Source organism: Salvelinus alpinus, chromosome 30, assembly GCF_045679555.1.
Source record: "Salvelinus alpinus chromosome 30, SLU_Salpinus.1, whole genome shotgun sequence".
Taxonomy (NCBI): domain Eukaryota; kingdom Metazoa; phylum Chordata; class Actinopteri; order Salmoniformes; family Salmonidae; genus Salvelinus; species Salvelinus alpinus.
The window spans coordinates 43411689-43429290 of record NC_092115.1 but is presented as its reverse complement, the minus strand read 5'-3'; the positions used below and the strand labels follow the sequence as shown (position 1 = coordinate 43429290).

At 44.5% G+C, this 17602-nt stretch overlaps 1 protein-coding gene across 1 annotated transcript; it reads left to right on the top strand.

Moving 5' to 3' along the window:
* Window positions 1-7036: 7036 nt before the first annotated feature.
* On the top strand, window positions 7037-13398 carry LOC139559971 (proteoglycan 4-like). Its single transcript, XM_071376470.1, has 8 exons — window positions 7037-9423; window positions 9510-9697; window positions 9767-9864; window positions 10023-10180; window positions 10308-10500; window positions 12007-12151; window positions 12242-12317; window positions 12548-13398. Exons 1-8 carry the CDS (start codon window positions 7365-7367, stop codon window positions 12652-12654), a joined length of 3024 nt encoding a protein of 1007 aa, XP_071232571.1. The 5' UTR covers window positions 7037-7364; the 3' UTR covers window positions 12655-13398.
* Window positions 13399-17602: the final 4204 nt, after the last annotated feature.

Here is a 17602-nt window from a genome sequence, read left to right as displayed (position 1 = left end):
GGGTAGTGAGGTCTGCACAACGCATCACCGGGGGCAAATTACCAGCCCTCCAGGACACCTACACCACCCGATGTCACAGGAAGGCCATAAAGATCATCAAGGACAACAACCACCCGAGCCACTGCCTGTTCACCCCGCTATCATCCAGAAGGCGAGGTCAGTACAGGTGCATCAAAGCAGGGACCGAGAGACTGAAAAACAGCTTCTATCTCAAGGCCATCAGACTGTTAAACAGCCACCACTAACATTTAGTGGCCGCTGCCAACATACTGACTCAACTCCAGCCACTTTAATAATGGGAATTTATGGAAATTTATGTAAAAATGTATCACTAGCCACTTTAAACAATGCCACTTAATATAATGTTTACATACCCTACATTACTCATCTCATATGTATATGTATATACTGTACTGTATATCATCCACTGCATCTTGCCATCTTTATGTAACACATGTATCACTAGCCACTTTAAACTATGCCACTTTATGTTTACATACCCTACATTACTCATCTCATATGTATAGACTGTACACTATACCATCTACTGCATCATGCCTATGCCGTTCCGTACCATCACTCATTCATATATCTTTATGTACATATTCTTTATCCCTTTACACTTGTGTGTATAAGGTAATAGTTGTGGAATTGTTAGGTTAGATTACTTGTTGGTTATTACTGCATTGTCGGAACTAGAAGCACAAGCATTTCGCTACACTCGCATTAACATCTGCTAACCATGTGTATGTGACAAATAAAATTTGATTTGATTTGACAAGGCTCCGCTGATAGCCAGGTGTAGCAGTGGTACGGATTCACTCCATGGTGTTGAAAAGAAAGCTCTGCTGTTGAGACAGCTTTATGTAGGCCCTAGCAGTTTGTGGGCACAGTTTGTCACCGTTATAGTGCAATTCATGTGTTGTTTAGTCTTGTGTTGTGTTGTGGCTTTGCTGGCATGCATCTAAACATTTTTCTTTGTTTACCCCACCAAGATATACATGCTAAAATCGCCGCTGGCTCTAGTCAAGAGCTGGCAGATACAGTGCGGTTTAGGCTGTGCTAGTAGGCTAGTCTACATGATGAGATTAGATGGATTAGAGCAAGAATATTTTTATTTGTCAAATAGCAGTCAAGCATCGATCATGTCACCAGAATAAGACCGCAGATATTTATTGGAAAGGAGCATCAAGATCACTGCGCACTTTCACCACCCTGTGAAGTTCATCATATTTTATTTCAACTGTAGACAAATAAACTGCATGGCTTCCCGAGTCCTAGTGGGAGGACCACACACCATATTGCGTGACTCCAAGTTTACTTCGATATGATGGTTATTATATCAGTATTTGAGCATAAAGGTGTTTCCAACACCATTTCTCGCATAATTAATTTATAGGCAAAAAGATATCACACCATGTAGAATGAACAAATGATGTGTCTGCATTTATAAAATTGTACCGAAACTCCCTGTTTCCATCACAGCTGTCTTGTTTTTTCTTTTATACTGTATGACTTTACTCGCATAAAAACTGTGGATGGGAAAAGTGGTTACTCATGTTCATATTTAGATTGAGTGTGACTGTCAAAATACAGAACATATTCAGTCTCGGTAACCAACATGATTCACATACTAGCCAATTCTGTAGTCTCCAGACACACACTCAAGGTGTCGACTGATTATTTGGAATGGTTTTACATTTCTCTTGTTCGCACAGACATTTTACATTTACATTTTAGTCATTTAGCAGACGCTCTTATCCAGAGCGACTTACAGTAGAGTGCATACATTTTATTACATTTTTACATACTGAGACAAGGATATCCCTACCGGCCAAGAGCAGACGCTCTTATCCAGAGCGACTTACAGTAGAGTGCATACATTTTATTACTTTTTTTTTTTTTTTTTTTTACATACTGAGACAAGGATATCCCTACCGGCCAAACCCTCCCTAACCCGGACGACGCTATGCCAATTGTGCGTCGCCCCACGGATCTCCCGGTTGCGGCCGGCTGCGACAGAGCCTGGGCGCGAACCCAGCCCAGCCTGGGCGCGAACCCAGAGACTCTGGTGGCGCAGTTAGCACTGCGATGCAGTGCCCTAGACCACTGCGCCACCCGGGAGACCACAGGGGTGCAACTTTCACTGGGGACGGGGGGGACAGGGGGGACATGACCCCCCCCCCACATTCTGAAATTGCATTTTTGTCCCCTCCCCCAGTTTAATCATTGCACTGTGATACAAAACGCAGCCCAGGTGTACTTTATGACCATGCAGATGCCTCAGAGCGGTCGGGTAGGCTGTTTTCCGTTTTCAGCAGGCCGGATTTAGGACCACACAGACACCACAGAGCGTGAGGACAGGCTATGTGAAGGCAAAGCTTCTGAAAGGCTGGCGTATAGGACCAGCACGGGAGAGATGTACATAGGCAGCTGCTGTCTGTGTTGCGCATAGTTCAGTGTGTATGTGTTGCACTCTTCCACCAAGTTGTAAAAGCAAGCAGAGCAGAAACTGGTTACTCTTTAGTTGACTGATCTAGCTGGCAAGGTAACTGCTGTTTGACAGAAAAAATGGTGCTGAGCTTGTTGTAATGGCAGCCTTCCTCCTCTTCACGAGAAGAGAGGGTGTAACAGGGATCGGACCAACACGCAGCGTAGCCAGTGCTCAACATGTTTAATAAAACGAAACAGTGAACACTTACAACGATACAAAATAACAAAATGTGGCAAACCGATACAGCCCTATCTGGTGCAGAGAAAACACAAAGACAGGAAACAACCACCCACAAACCCCAACACAAAACAAGCCACCTATATATGATTCCCAATCAGAGACAACACAAAACACCTGCCTCTGATTGAGGACCATATTAGGCCAAACATAGAAACAGACAAACTAGACACACAACATAGAATGCCCACCCAGCTCACGTCCTGACCAACACTAAAACAAGCAAAACACACAAGAACTATGGTCAGAACGTGACACTTGTAGTGTAACTGTCATGTGAAGTTCGCTAATGTTTTATCCCCTCTCGACTGAAGTGAATGAACTACTAGCAGCTAGTTAGCTAGCTAGTAGCTACCACAGCCAGTTAAGCTCTAGCTAGCCTTTAGCTTTCTGTCAGGTAGCAGTATCTAAAAGCTGTTGTGTGTATGGAAATGTTTAGGCTTTGTTTTGTACCATTTCAACAGAAGTAAATTTGATGATGTACCATTAGCTAGAGCTTGGCTAATGTTAGCTAGCTAGCTCATTAGCTATAGCTATTATTTTGTCTCAATCACACTAGACCTGAATCAAACGATGAAACCAGTGGCCAAACTATTTAGTTTTTATGAGTCAGTATAGCAACGTAACCTTATTGATCTGTCCGTTTCCCTGGCTAATTCCCTACTTTTCACAGTGACATGGTATATACAGCTCTGCATGCTTCACTGTCATGGTGCACAGTCAGTACACAACACTATGCTCATCATGTCAGATGGATCAGGTGGTGACAGGAGTCTCTGCAGGGTCAGACAGCCAGGGAAGACCAGTCTACGGAGCTCAGGTGAATTTTGCAGTGTATTATAACAATCAGTGAATTAATACAAAGTTCCGTCTTGAATTGATGGGTACAGTCTGGGATCTGGGAATGAAGGTCATTTGAATTATTAAACCATTTATATTCTTGGATAATATAATGTATAAATGTACACCAAGGTAATTCTTTGTCATAATACATCTGAGCAGGATCAGATGGTGACAGGGGTCTCATCAGGGTCAGACAGCCAGGGAAGACCAGTCTGACGGTGCAGAGGTGACCTTTTGCAGATACAGGGCATTCTGAAAATGTTCAGACCCCTTGACCTTTTCCACACGTCGTTACTTCACAACCTTATTCCAAAATGGTTTAAATAAAACAAAAACAATCTACACACAACACCCCATAATGACAAAGTGAAAACAGATTTTGTTGAAATTTAAGCAAAACGTAAATACCTTATTTACATAAGTATTCAGACCCTTTGCTTTGAGACTCAAAATTGAGCTCAGGTGCATCCTGTTTCCATTGATCATCCCTGAGATGTTTCTTCAACTTGATTGGAATCCAACTGTGGTACATTCAATTGATTCAAAACAATTTGGAAAGGCACACACCTGTCTATATAAGGTCCAACAGTTGACAGTGCATGTCAGAGCAAAAACTAAGCCATGAGGTCGAAGGACTTGTCCGTAGAACTCCGAGACATGGTTGTGTCGAGGCACAGGTCTTTGGCAGGGTACCAAAAACATTTCTACAGCATTGAAGGTCCCCAAGAACAAAGGTCTTAAATGGAAGAAGTTTGGAACCACCAAGACTCTTCCTAGAGCTGGTCGCCAAGCCAAACTGAGCAATCGGGGGAGGTGACCAAGAACCCGATGGGCATTCTGACAGAGCTCCAGAGTTCCTCTGTGGAGATGGGAGAACCTTCCAGAAGGACAACAATCTCTGCAGCACTCCACCAATCAGGCCTTTATTGTAGAGCGGCCAGAGGGAAGCCATTCCTCAATAAAAGGTATGTGACAGTCCACTTGAAGTTTGCCAAAAGGCACCTAAAGGACTCAGACCATGAGAAACCAAGATTGAATGCTTTGGCCTGAATGCCAAGCATCACTTCAGGAGGAAACCTGGCACCATCCCTACGGTGAAGCATGGTGGTGGCAGCTTCATGCTGTGGGGATGTTTTTCAGCGGCAGGTACTGGGAGACTAGTCAGGATCGAGGGAAAGGTGAACGGAGCAAAGTACAGAGAGATCCTTGATGAAAACCTGCTCCAAAGCGCTCAGGACCTCAGACTGGGGCGAAGGTTCACCTTCCATCAGGACAACGACCCTAAGCACATAGCCAAGACAACACAGGAGTGGTTTCGGGACAAGTGTCTGAATGTCCTTGAGTGGCCCAGCCAAAGACCTGAAAACAGTTGTGCAGCGACACTCCCCATCTAACCTGACAGAGTTTGAGAGGATCTGCAGAAGAGAATGGGAGAAACTCCCCAAATACAAGTGTGCCAAGCTTGTAGCTTCATACCCAAGAAGATTCAAGGCTGTAATCGCTGCCAAAGGTGCTTCAACAAAGTACTTAGTAAAGGGTCTGAATACTTATGTAAATGTGAAATTTCAGTTTTTAAATATGATACATTTGATAAAAATGATCAAAAACTGTTTTTGCTTCGTCATTATGGGGTATTGTGTGTAGATTGATGAGGGGGAAAATAATTTAATCAATTTTAGAATAAGGCTGTAACGTAACAAAATGTAGAAAAAGTCAAGAGGTCTGAATACTTTCCGAATGCACTGTTCAACACTTTATTCTCTCTCTGCAGCAAACACTTGACAAGCAAGAAGCTTCAAAGATTGAAACTATTTTAAGGCAGTCTGACAAAACTCTAAAGTTGCTTTCCAAACTGCATCAAGGGTTGATGGAGGCTTTTCCCGATGACACACAACATGTAAAACAAAAATGTGAGGAAGACCTGGGAGACACTATTGATGATGATGAATGAATACAGATATGTTTGAATGCCCAGTCATGTTCATATAATCTCAGACATAAATTACTGCAGTTTAAGACCATCCATAGAATGTATTACATGCCAGTGAAACTGAATATCATGTACACATGCCAGTGAAACTGAATATCATGTACATAGAAGTTGAATTCTTCTGCTAGAGGTGTAAAACACAAAAAGGGGACATATTTTCATACGTTATGGTCTTGTGAAGACTGGCTGAATTCTGGCAAAGAGTATGTTCCTTTATCTCAGCAGGTCTACAGATTCTCCCTTCTCCCTGTTTTTGTTTGCTTGAACATTGTTATACTGGAGACTGTTATCGGAAGAAACTGTGTAACCTAGCATTTATAGCGGCTAAGAAATGTATTTGCCATTAATTGGAAGGTTGGTTATCCTCCCACAATGAATGGAAAAAATGGGAAGTGATGTATCACTAGATTAGATTTATTACAAGATGAACTGTGCAACTTTCATAAGGTGTGGATGCCTTATATGGAATACTGTACAACAAAAGGAGACTGTATTGAAAACATGCCCACGTCATGGGAGTTATCTATTTAGGCAATCCCTAGCTGCTGGGCTGCTCAGTCCTGGCCCTGGGGGTCTGCCGTACTGTTGGTTGTCACGCTGGCCTTGGCCTAACACACCTGAAACCAATAAGGAATGTTTCACTAAGATCCTAAAGCTGAGAGGGGTGTGTTGGGTTGGGGCTCTGCAGGGCCGTGGACCCCTAGGGACAGGACGGGGCGACCCAGCTATATTGTGTGCAAGTAAAAATACCTCTACAGTACTATTAGGCCGATGATACGAATTATATGGAGGATGTAGTGTTTCTACGCGTTAATGTGTAGGTGTATGTGTTTTTAATATTAAGCTTTTTGTTTTCTAAAACTTTCCCTTGAGACATATAAAAAGAGACGGGAAGGAAGTTGTGTTGGGGAGAGAGTTGAGTTGTTGACTAGACTGGTGGCGATCGGGTGTGCAGGCGGCTCGGGTTGGCTGGGCGGTCTGGCTGACATTTGATGTAGAGGGAGTCTTAATAAAGACGATCAAAAGTTGTCTTGGTACTTTATCTGTAAGAGTTGTTCATTTGTTAGGCGATTGGTTAAAGGTGCAACACAATATTAAATGATCAAAGACCTAGTTCAGTCTTGTTAATGAAGCATATTTAAACACAATCTCTTACCTAGCTTGACGACTGTGGGCATTTTTGCTTACTTTTTGTTGTTCTAAATAGAGACAGCTAGAAGGGTCATATTATATTCGTGTAGAAATGCAGGAAACAAGCTTTAGATGCCCCCCAAAGTTTGAGGACACCCAGACACCCGCAAAGTTATGTCCCCCCACTTCTAAAACCAAAGTTGCGCCCCTGTGTTCGCACATGATAGGAATTTGCGTCAGGGTCTCGCTAAAGGTCGTAGTACAAGGACTGAGGACACACAGGAACACGCACACACATAGTGATGTATTACATCATATATCTCAGGGTATATAAGCTGTGTTCTTCCTAATGGAGGTTGAACAATTTTTCTGCACTGAAGCAGGTTTTTGTTTCCTTGTTGCGATCTATTTTTGCAACTTGTATTGTACTCTTATTTTCACAAACTACTAGGGGTTATTTCTGGATAAGTCCAGTGACTCTAGTCTAGCAAATACGGTGCTGACCATTTAATTGCACAGGGTTGGAAAGGGATTCATTTTGAATACAGGAGGCAGTTTCTAGCATTCTATCATACTCAGGTATAAATCTGTATTAGATAGTATAGGTTGTATAGGCAATATTGCACATACCTGTATTATTGAAGATAGCTTATATCTTATTGAGCAGGTATGGCAGTGAGGTGGTGTTCCTTTGGGTTTGTGTTGTTGGTAGTGTTTGCATGTTGTGCTGATGCACAGCCTAACTTGAGGTTTCCTTCAAACAACAACCCCCAACCCCAAATTACAACCTCTACGCCTAGGCAGCCCCAGTGGCCAGAGCCCCAGTGGCCACAGCTGCAGACTCACCAGAGATCAGAGCCCCAGAGGCCACAGCTGCTGACTCCCCAGAGACCAGAGACCCAGAGGCCACAGCTGCAGACTCACCAGAGACCAGAGCCCCAGGGGCCACAGCTACAGACTCTCCAGAGACCAGAGCCCCAGAGGCCACAGCTGCAGACTCCCCAGATGCCACAGCTGCATACTTCTCAGAGACCAGAACCCCAGAGGCCACAGCTGCAGACTCCTCAGAGACCAGAGCCCCAGAGGCCACAGCAGCAGACTCCCCAGAGACAAGAGTCCCAGGGGCCACAGCAGCAGGCTCCCCAGAGGCCAAATCAGCAGACATCCCAGAGACCAGAGCCCCAGGGGCCACAGCTACAGACTCCCCTGAGACCAGAGCCCCAGAGGCCACAGCAGCAGACTCCCCAGAGAACAGAGCCCCAGAGGCCAGAGCACCAGAGGCCAGAGCACCAGTGGCCACAGCAGCAGACTCCCCAGAGGCCAGAGCCCCAGTGGCCACAGCTACAGATTCCCCATAGGCCAGAGCTCCAGTGGCCACAGCAGCAGACTCCTCAGAGGCCAGTGATCCAGGGGCCACAGCTGCAGACTCCGCAGAGGCCAGAGCACCAGTGGCCACAGCAACAGACTCCCCAGAGACCAGCGCTCCAGTGGCCACAGCAGCAGACTCCTCAGAGGCCAGTGATCCAGGGGCCACAGCTGCAGACTCCGCAGAGGCCAGAGCACCAGTGGCCACAGCAACAGACTCCCCAGAGACCAGCGCTCCAGTGGCCACAGCTGCAGACTCCCCAGAGGCCAGAACCCCAGAGGCCACAGCAGCAGACTCCCCAGAGGCCAGAGCCCCAGAGACCACAGCAGCAGACTCCCCAGAGGCCAGAGCCCCAGAGACCACAGCAGCAGACTCCCCAGAGATCAGAGCCCCAGAGACCACAGCAGCAGACTCCTCAGAGGCCAGAGCCCCAGAGACCACAGCAGCAGACTCCCCAGAGATCAGAGCCCCAGAGACCACAGCAGCAGACTCCCCAGAGATCAGAGCCCCAGAGACCACAGCAGCAGACTCCTCAGAGGCCAGAGCCCCAGTGGCCACAGCTGCAGACTCCCCAGAGTCCAGAACCCCAGAGACCACAGCAGCAGACTCCTCAGAGGCCAGAGCACCAGTGGCCACAGCAGCAGACTCCTCAGAGGCCAGAGCTCCAGTGGCCACAGCAGCAGTACCCTCAGAGGCCAGAGCACCAGTGGCCACAGCAACAGACTCCCCAGAGACCAGCGCTCCAGTGGCCACAGCAGCAGACTCCTCAGAGCCCAGTGATCCAGTGGCCACAGCTGCAGAATCCCCAGAGGCCAGAACCCCAGAGGCCACAGTTACAGAGTCCCCAAAGGCCAGAGCCCCAGTGGCCACAGCAGCAGACTCCCCATAGGCCAGAGCTCCAGTGGCCACAGCAGCAGTACCCTCAGAGGCCAGTGATCCAGGGGCCACAGCTGCAGACTCTACAGAGGCCAGATCCCCAGTGGCCACAGCTGCAGACTCCCCAGAGGCCAGAACCCCAGAGGCCACAGTTACAGACTCCCCAAAGGCCAGAGCCCCAGTGGCCACAGCAGCAGACTCCCCAGAGGCAAGAGCCACATGGGCCACAGCAACAGACTCCCCATAGGCCAGTGCTCCAGTGGCCACAGCAGCAGACTCCTCAGAGGCCAGTGATCCAGGGGCCACAGCTGCAGACTCCCCAGCGGCCAGAGTCCCAGTGGCCAGCAGCAACCACAACTCCAGATCAGAGATGTCAAGTACAGGTTCGGGATACAGTGCAATGTGGAACCCCAGATATTACTCCATCTCAATGTCAGGCTATCGACTGCTGCTTCAATGGACAGCAGTGCTACTATGGGAAGGCAGGTGGGTGTCTGATATAGTTTCTGTCTTGTAATGCTCAGATAATATTGTAATGCTCAAAACATTGACTTTTCCCTCTCTTTCCCCAGTGACTGTGCAGTGTACCAAGGATGCTCAATTTGTGGTGGTTGTGGCCAGGGATGCCACTTGGCCCAAAATAGACATTGATTCCATCAGTCTGTTGGGGGGAAATGACAGCACCTGCAGTCCTGTTGGCATCACTTCAGCCTTCGCCATATACCAGTTCCCTGTCACTGCCTGTGGCACCACTCTAAAGGTGAGTAGAGTAGAGATAATATAAATGTAATACACTGGCTCAGTATTAACTGTGGACTCTCCCCTGCAGGAGGAGAGTGGTTATGTGGTTTATGAGAACAGGATGGCATCTTCCTATAACGTGGGGATGGGACCTCGAGGCTCTATCACCAGGGACAGCCATTTTGAGTGAGTCTTCTCTCTGCGCGATTGAATTTACTTTGTTGATTCCCCAGAGGGAATTCAGAACATCACAGGCGTGTAAGCACTTAGATTTAGCCCATAAAGTAGTGATACAGTATGCTTAAAGATCCTATCGTATCACTGCTTTTTTTCTCCCTATCTAGGCTGCTGTTCCAGTGTAAGTACTCTGCCACTGCAGTACAGGCTCTGGTTATTGAGGTGAACACTGTTCCTGCACCCGCTTCTGTTGCTGCTCCGGGACCCCTCAGAGTGGAACTCAGACTGGCCAAAGGAACATGCGACACCAAGGGATGTAATGACGGTAACGTGCATTTAATTTCAGGCTTGTTCTGTGTCAATATGTAATATTTGAACGCATGAAGTGATTTTAAATGTTTTTTATTTGATTGACTTTTACTAAAGTTTTTCCAATCCTGTCTGACTTCCAGAGTCGAGATCCTTCACATTGTATTACACTGAGGAAGACTACCCTATCACTAAAGTCTTGAGGCAGCCTGTGAACGTTGAGGTTCGCATCCTGGAGAGGAAGGATCCCAACCTGTTCCTGATGCTGGAGCACTGCTGGACCACCTCTGCCCCCAGCCCTGTCAGCATGCCCCAGTGGGATCTCATCATTGAAGAGTGAGTAACTACAGTACTATCCACCTGATTTCCATGCTTGCTGCTCCCTGATTATATGACTTGCTCTTTTTACTCATACTGTATGTATTTTGAACAATATGTTTGAGATCTCTTCGTTATGTGACATCAGAAGGCATCATGTACCACTATGTATTTTGAATTATATATATACACTGAGGGTACAAAACATTAGGAACACCATCCTAATATTGATTTGCACCCCCTTTTGCCCTCAGAACAGCCTCAATTCGTCGGCAAGGTGTCGAAAGCGTTCAACATGGATGCTGGCCCATGTTGACTCCAATGCTTCCCACAGTTGTGTCAAGTTGGCTTAGTGTCCTTTGGGTGGTGGAGCATTCTTGATACACACGGGAAACTGTTGAGCGTGAAAAATGTAGCATCGTTGCAGTTCATGACACACTAAAACCGGTGCGCCTGGCACCTACTATATCCCGTTCCAAGGCACTTAAACATTTTGTTTTGTCCATTCACCCATGGAAGAGAACACAATCCATGTCTCAGTTGTTTTAAGGCTTAAACATCCTTCTTTAACCCATCTCCTCCCCTCCATCTCCACTGATTGAAGTGGATTTAACATCAATAAGGGATCATAGCTTTCACCTGGATTCACCTGGTACAGCTCAGCATTTAACACCATAGTACCCTCCAAACCTGTCATTAAGCTCGAGACCCTGGGTCTCGACCCCGCCCTGTGCAACTGGGTCCTGGACTTTGACGGGCCGCCCCCAGGTGGAGAAGGTAGGAAACAACATCACAACCCCGCTGATCCTCAACACTGGGGCCCCACAAGGGTGCGTTCTCAGCCCTCTCCTGTACTCCCTGTTCACCCATGTCTGCGTGGCCATGCGCACTTACAACTCAATCCTCAAGTTTGCAGACAAAACTACAGTGGTAGGCTTGATTACCAACAATGACGAGACGGCCTACAGGGAGGAGGTGAGGGCCCTCGGAGTGTGGTGTCAGGAAAACAACCTCTCACTTAAACAGCCATCACTAACATAGAGAGGCTGCTGCCAACATAGTGACTCATCTCTAGCCACTTTAATAAATGGACTTATTAAAGGTATCACTAGTCACTTTAAATAACGCCACTTTAATAATGTTTACATATCCTACATTACCCATCTCATATGTATATACTGTTCTATACCATCTACTGCATCTTGCCTATGCCGCACGGCCATCGCTCATCCATATTATTATATGTACATATTCTTATTCATCCCTTACATTTGTGTGTAGATTACTTGTTAGATATTACTGCATTAGTCGGAACTAGAAGCACAAGCATTTCTCTACACTCGCATTAACATCTGCTAACCATGTGTATGTGACCAATGCAATTTGATTTAATTTGGGGTAAGTCTATGCCATGGAAAGAGCGGTTGTTCCTAATGTTTTGTCCACTCAGTGTAAAGTGCTTTGGACAGGAAGGGATGAAATGTTGCAACATGAACTACCTATTTCTCCTCTCTCTCTTTCCAGTTGTTCCTACCCGAATGATAATTACCTGACCACCATGGTTCCTGTGGAACGTTCCTCTGGCCTTCTGTACCCCAACCACTACAAACGCTTTACCCTCGAGATGTTCACCTTTGTGGATCACACTCTGTCTCCCCAGAAAGAGCGGGTAATTGGCTAGCTTTTTTTATAATAGAAACTTCATTTGAAATACTATTTACTTTTCACTAACTTATTTTATTCTGTACTCTCTTGCCAGATTTTCATCCACTGTAGTACATCTGTGTGTTACCCTACTCCAGGGGTCTCCTGTGAACCGAAATGCAACAGGCAAAGTAGGTAGTGGTTCTCCCTTTATAAAGGCCTTGCTTGGGCACCATGACCCATATTTAAAGTGTCTCAGAGTAGGAGTGCTGATCTAGAATCAGATCTTCCCTGTCTATATTCTTGATCATTATGATTTAACAGACAACTGATCCTAGATCAACACTTCTACGTTCAGATGCTTTGTGATTGTGAATATGACCCAGGTTCTGTTCTTATCTGTTTCCGTGGTGTTTTTCAGGGAGAGATGTTGCTGCTGCTCAGAGGAAGACTACACAGACTGCTGTGGTCTCCAGTGGAGAAGTGGTCCTGGTTGACAAAAAGCCTGTCTACCCTTCAGACCACTAATTCAAGCAGCTACAGTTTGTAATGGGGTATGAAATAATGTACTCCGTACTTCCATACCTGTTACAGCAGAGGAATTGAAAAGCGTTTTTCTTGGCGATACTTTCTTTGTTCTTGATTTGTAAGAAACTTGTCTCTTATAAACGTCCGTGTCCAGTTGACGGTGGTACTCCAAAAAACGGAGAATATTCAGAAAGATATTAAATCCACTTTTTGCACCAAGTGAGGAGTTGCCTCCCGATTTTAGCTGCCAGACATCTTGCATTTCCCAACATCTTTGCAGGAACTAGTCGTTTCTATGCGACGTGGCCACGGCTGACAGCATGTCACACAGTGCGACCAAAACAAAGATCTATACACGTGCAAGAGGCGTTTCTCAATCTATGCAAAACGTGGATATAATATTTTTCAGAATATTCTCTGTTTTTTTTAGTTCCACTTGCAACTAGACACAGAAGTGTGCTACCCTACTCCAGGGGTCTCCTTAATACACTGGAACCTTTCGAACCAATAACAAAGAGAGTATCGCCAAGTAAAGGTTTGTTGAAAATATCCCGATTACAGTAAGACAACAGCTTATGCATGACCTCAGACACAAACTTTAACTCTACATGGTTATAATACAACATGGGCTCCTGATTTTGCTACGTATTTATTGTTTCTAATAAACAGTTGTACCACAAAGTTGCCAATTCATAAAAATGTCCTACTCTCTCGCCATAAAAATGTGGATATAGCACCTGTAAATCTGGTCAGGTTTGTTATGTGAAGGCATTGTGTAATTCTTGGGACACCTTGATAGCAGTGGTCAAGGTTGTGTAGAACTATCATTCTGGGCCAAAACACAGAACAGTTTTAGTAGTTTTACTATATAAGGTCTGTAGGTCAACACTAAATTGCCTCAATGACCACATTTATATGCACACAGTATTTTGTGTAGTAGTGCATACCCCGCTTAAGGTCTTATTCGGGAAAAGCTTTTTACATTCACCTTTGATATCCTGCTCATGAGTATCCCTGTATCCTTGAATAAAAGTAATATTCCTCATTTGAGTTCATATGGGTTAAATGGAACAGTAACGGAAATATGGACACTGACTATAGGCCTATAACCTCTCACATCAAATCAAATCAAATGTATTTATATAGCCCTTCTTACATCAGCTGATATCTCAAAGTGCTGTACAGAAACCCAGCCTAAAACCCGGTGGCTAGGAAAAACTCCCTAGAAAGGCCAAAACCTAGGAAGAAACCTAGAGAAGAACCAGGCTATGAGGGGTGGCCAGTCCTCTTCTGGCTGTGCTGGGTGGAGATTATAACAGAACATGGCCAAGATGTTCAAATGTTCATAAATGACCAGCATGGTCAAATAATAATAATCACAGTAGTTGTCGAGGGTGCAGCAAGTCAGCACCTCAGGAGTAAATGTCAGTTGGCTTTTCATAGGCGATCATTAAGAGTATCTCTACCACTCCTGCGGTCTCTAGAGAGTTGAAAACAGCAGGTCAGGGACAGGTAGCACGTCCGGTGAACAGGTCAGGGTTCCATAGCCGCAGGCAGAACAGTTGAAACTGGAGCAGCAGCACGGCCAGATGGACTGGGGACAGCAAGGAGTCATCATGCCAGGTAGTCCTGAGGCATGGTCCTAGGGCTCAGGTCCTCCGAGAGAGAGAAAGAAAGAGAGAAAGAGAGAATTAGAGAGAGCATACTTAAATTCACACAGGACACCGGATAAGACAGGAGAAGTACTCCAGATATAACAAACTGACCCTAGCCCCCCGACACATAAACTACTGCAGCATAAATACTGGTAAATGTTGCTTAATATAATAATATAGCTTAATATAATATTAACTCCTACAGAATTAGGCAGTTCTTGCAGTAAAATTATACAAATGTTAATTTTGTCTTGGGAACAGGAGTGGAGAAATATGATTTTTTTTTCAGCATTTCTTTCGAAAAAGCGTGTGTAATGTGCTATCTATGACACTGTTGTGCAAGCAGACGAACTGAAGTCTAATCAAAAACGCGTTTCATCATTTTCTCAGCATTTCATTTCCTTAAAAACGATCAAACTGATGACATTTGGACATTTTGCACAGGACCAATCTTTCCACTGTTTTGGAGTTATTGCATTTTCTCCCCGGTCCCTAAATGAAACAGACAAATTTACAAGTGTCCACTAGATTACTAATGCATTCATTCTATCAATGTAAGTCGATATTCTGGTGAGCACTACTTTATTTAGTGTTATAGAGCAACAAGTTATGATAGAAGAGAAGCTGCATGTATCCAGTGGTGGAAAAAGTACCCGTTTGTGATACTTGAGTAAAAGTATAAACACCTTAATAGAAAGTTACTCAAGTAAAAGTTAAAGTCAAAGTCAAAATACTACTTGAGTAAAAGTCTAAAAGTATTTGGTTCTAAATATAATTAGGTATCAAAAGTATATGTAATTGCTAAAATATACCTTAATATCAAAAGTAAAAGTATAAATCACTTCAAATTCCTTATGTTAGGCAAAGTAGACTGCACCATTTTATTGTTTTTAACATTTCCCGATAGCCAGGGGCACACTCCAAAACTCAGACATCATTTACAAATTCTGCATTTGCGTTTAGTGAGTCGGCCAGATCAGATCTCTTGATAAGTGTGTGACATGGTCCATTTTCCTGTCCTGATAAGCATTCAAAATGAGTACTTTTGGGTGTCAGGGATAATTTATGGAGTAAAAAGCACAGTATTTTCTTTAGGAATGTGGTGAAGTAAAAGTAAAAGTATTTTTTTTAATAGTAAAGTTAAGTACAGATACCCCAAAAAACGACTTAAGTAGTACTTGAAAGTATTTTTACTTAAGTACTTTACACCACTGCATGTATCCAACTATAGTTGACAAACAAATGGCCTACTAAATATTGGAAATTATAATATGGTCTACCACATGTTGGAAATTATAAGCAGAAAGTTGTCTAAATTAGTGGTAAAAATAGTCAGTAGGCTGTATGGTCAAGTACGACATACAGTGGGGCAAAAAAGTATTTAGTCAGCCACCAATTGTGCAAGTTCTCCCACTTAAAAAGGTGAGAGAGGCCTGTAATTTTCATCATAGGTACACTTCAACTATGACAGACAAAATGAGAGAAAAAAATCCAGAAAATCACATTGTAGGATTTTTTATGAATTTATTTGCAAATTATGGTGGAAAATAAGTATTTGGTCAATAACAAACAAGCAAGATTTCTGGCTCTCACAGACCTGTAACTTCTTCTTTAAGAGGCTCCTCTGTCCTCCACTCGTTACCTGTATTAATGGCACCTGTTTGAACTTGTTATCAGTATAAAAGACACCTGTCCACAACCTCAAACAGTCACACTCCAAACTCCACTATGGTCAAGACCAAAGAGCTGTCAAAGGACACCAGAAACAAAATTGTAGACCTGCACCAGGCTGGGAAGACTGAATCTGCAATAGGTAAGCAGCTTGGTTTGAAGAAATCAACTGTGGGAGCAATCATTAGGAAATGGAAGACATACAAGACCACTGATAATCTCCCTCGATCTGGGGCTCCACGCAAGATCTCACCCCGTGGGGTCAAAATGATCACAAGAACGGTGAGTAAAAATCCCAGAACCACACGGGGGGACCTAGTGAATGACCTGCAGAGAGCTGGGACCAAAGTAACAAAGCCTACCATCAGTAAAACACTACGCCGCCAGGGACTCAAATCCTGCAGTGCCAGACGTGTCCCCCTGCTTAAGCCAGTACATGTCCAGGCCCGTCTGAAGTTTGCTAGAGAGCATTTGGATGATCCAGAAGAAGATAGGGAGAATGTCATATGGTCAGATGAAACCAAAATATAACTTTTTGTCGTGTTTGGAGGACAAATAGAAACACTCGTCGTGTTTGGAGGACAAAGAATGCTGAGTTGCATCCAAAGAACACCATACCTACTGTGAAGCATGGGGGTGGAAACATCATGCTTTGTGGCTGTTTTTCTGCAAAGGGACCAGGACAACTGATCCGTGTAAAGGAAAGAATGAATGGGGCAATGTATCGTGAGATTTTGAGTGAAAACCTACTTCCATCAGCAAGGGTATTGAAGATGAAACGTGGCTGGGTCTTTCAGCATGACAATGATCCCAAACACACCGCCCGGGCAACGAAGGAGTGGCTTTGTAAGAAGCATTTCAAGGTCCTGGAGTGGCCTAGCCAGTCTCCAGATCTCAACCCCATAGAAAATCTTTGGAGGGAGTTGAAAGTCCGTGTTGCCCAGCAACAGCCCCAAAACATCACTGCTCTAGAGGAGATCTGCATGGAGGAATGGGCCAAAATACCAGCAACAGTGTGTGAAAACCTTGTGAAGACTTACAGAAAACGTTTGACCTCTGTCATTGCCAACAAAGGGTATATAACAAAGTATTGAGAAACTTTTGTTATTGACCAAATACTTATTTTCCACCATAATTTGCAAATAAATTCATTAAAACTCCTACAATGTGATTTTCTGGATTTTTTCTTCTCATTTTGTCTGTCATAGTTGAAGTGTACCTATGATGGAAATTACAGGCCTCTCTCATCTTTTTAAGTGGGAGAACTTGCACAATTGGTGGCTGACTAAAAACTTTTTTGCCCCACTGTATTACTACACAATACAAGGTATTACTACACAATACAAGTTTATATGTATAATACTTTTTTGTAGGAAAAACAGAAGAGTCAGCATTTTCATCCTTTTCAGGGGCCTATTGTAATCAGTCTCCAAATCCCTGTCTTCAAGCTGTAAGGGCCTCAGACATAGCCTCTTCCACTCTGGCTCTCCATGGCCTTCCAGGTTTCGTATGTTTTATTATCGATGATAGATCAACCTTCTTGCCGCTAAGCCCAAGTTTTGTGTTGAGGACAGAAGGGACCATCTTCGTAAATGTTCCCGATGGTGGGAAAACTGTCGCAC

Bases quoted from the DNA above. Each gene is read 5' to 3' on its own strand.
- LOC139559971 (XM_071376470.1), top strand. From the start codon at position 7,365: ATGGCAGTGAGGTGGTGTTCCTTTGGGTTTGTGTTGTTGGTAGTGTTT. The intron at 10,181-10,307 runs GTAACGTGCATT...TCTGACTTCCAG, and splicing joins CACCAAGGGATGTAATGACG to AGTCGAGATCCTTCACATTG. The intron at 12,152-12,241 runs GTAATTGGCTAG...CTCTCTTGCCAG, and splicing joins TGTCTCCCCAGAAAGAGCGG to ATTTTCATCCACTGTAGTAC.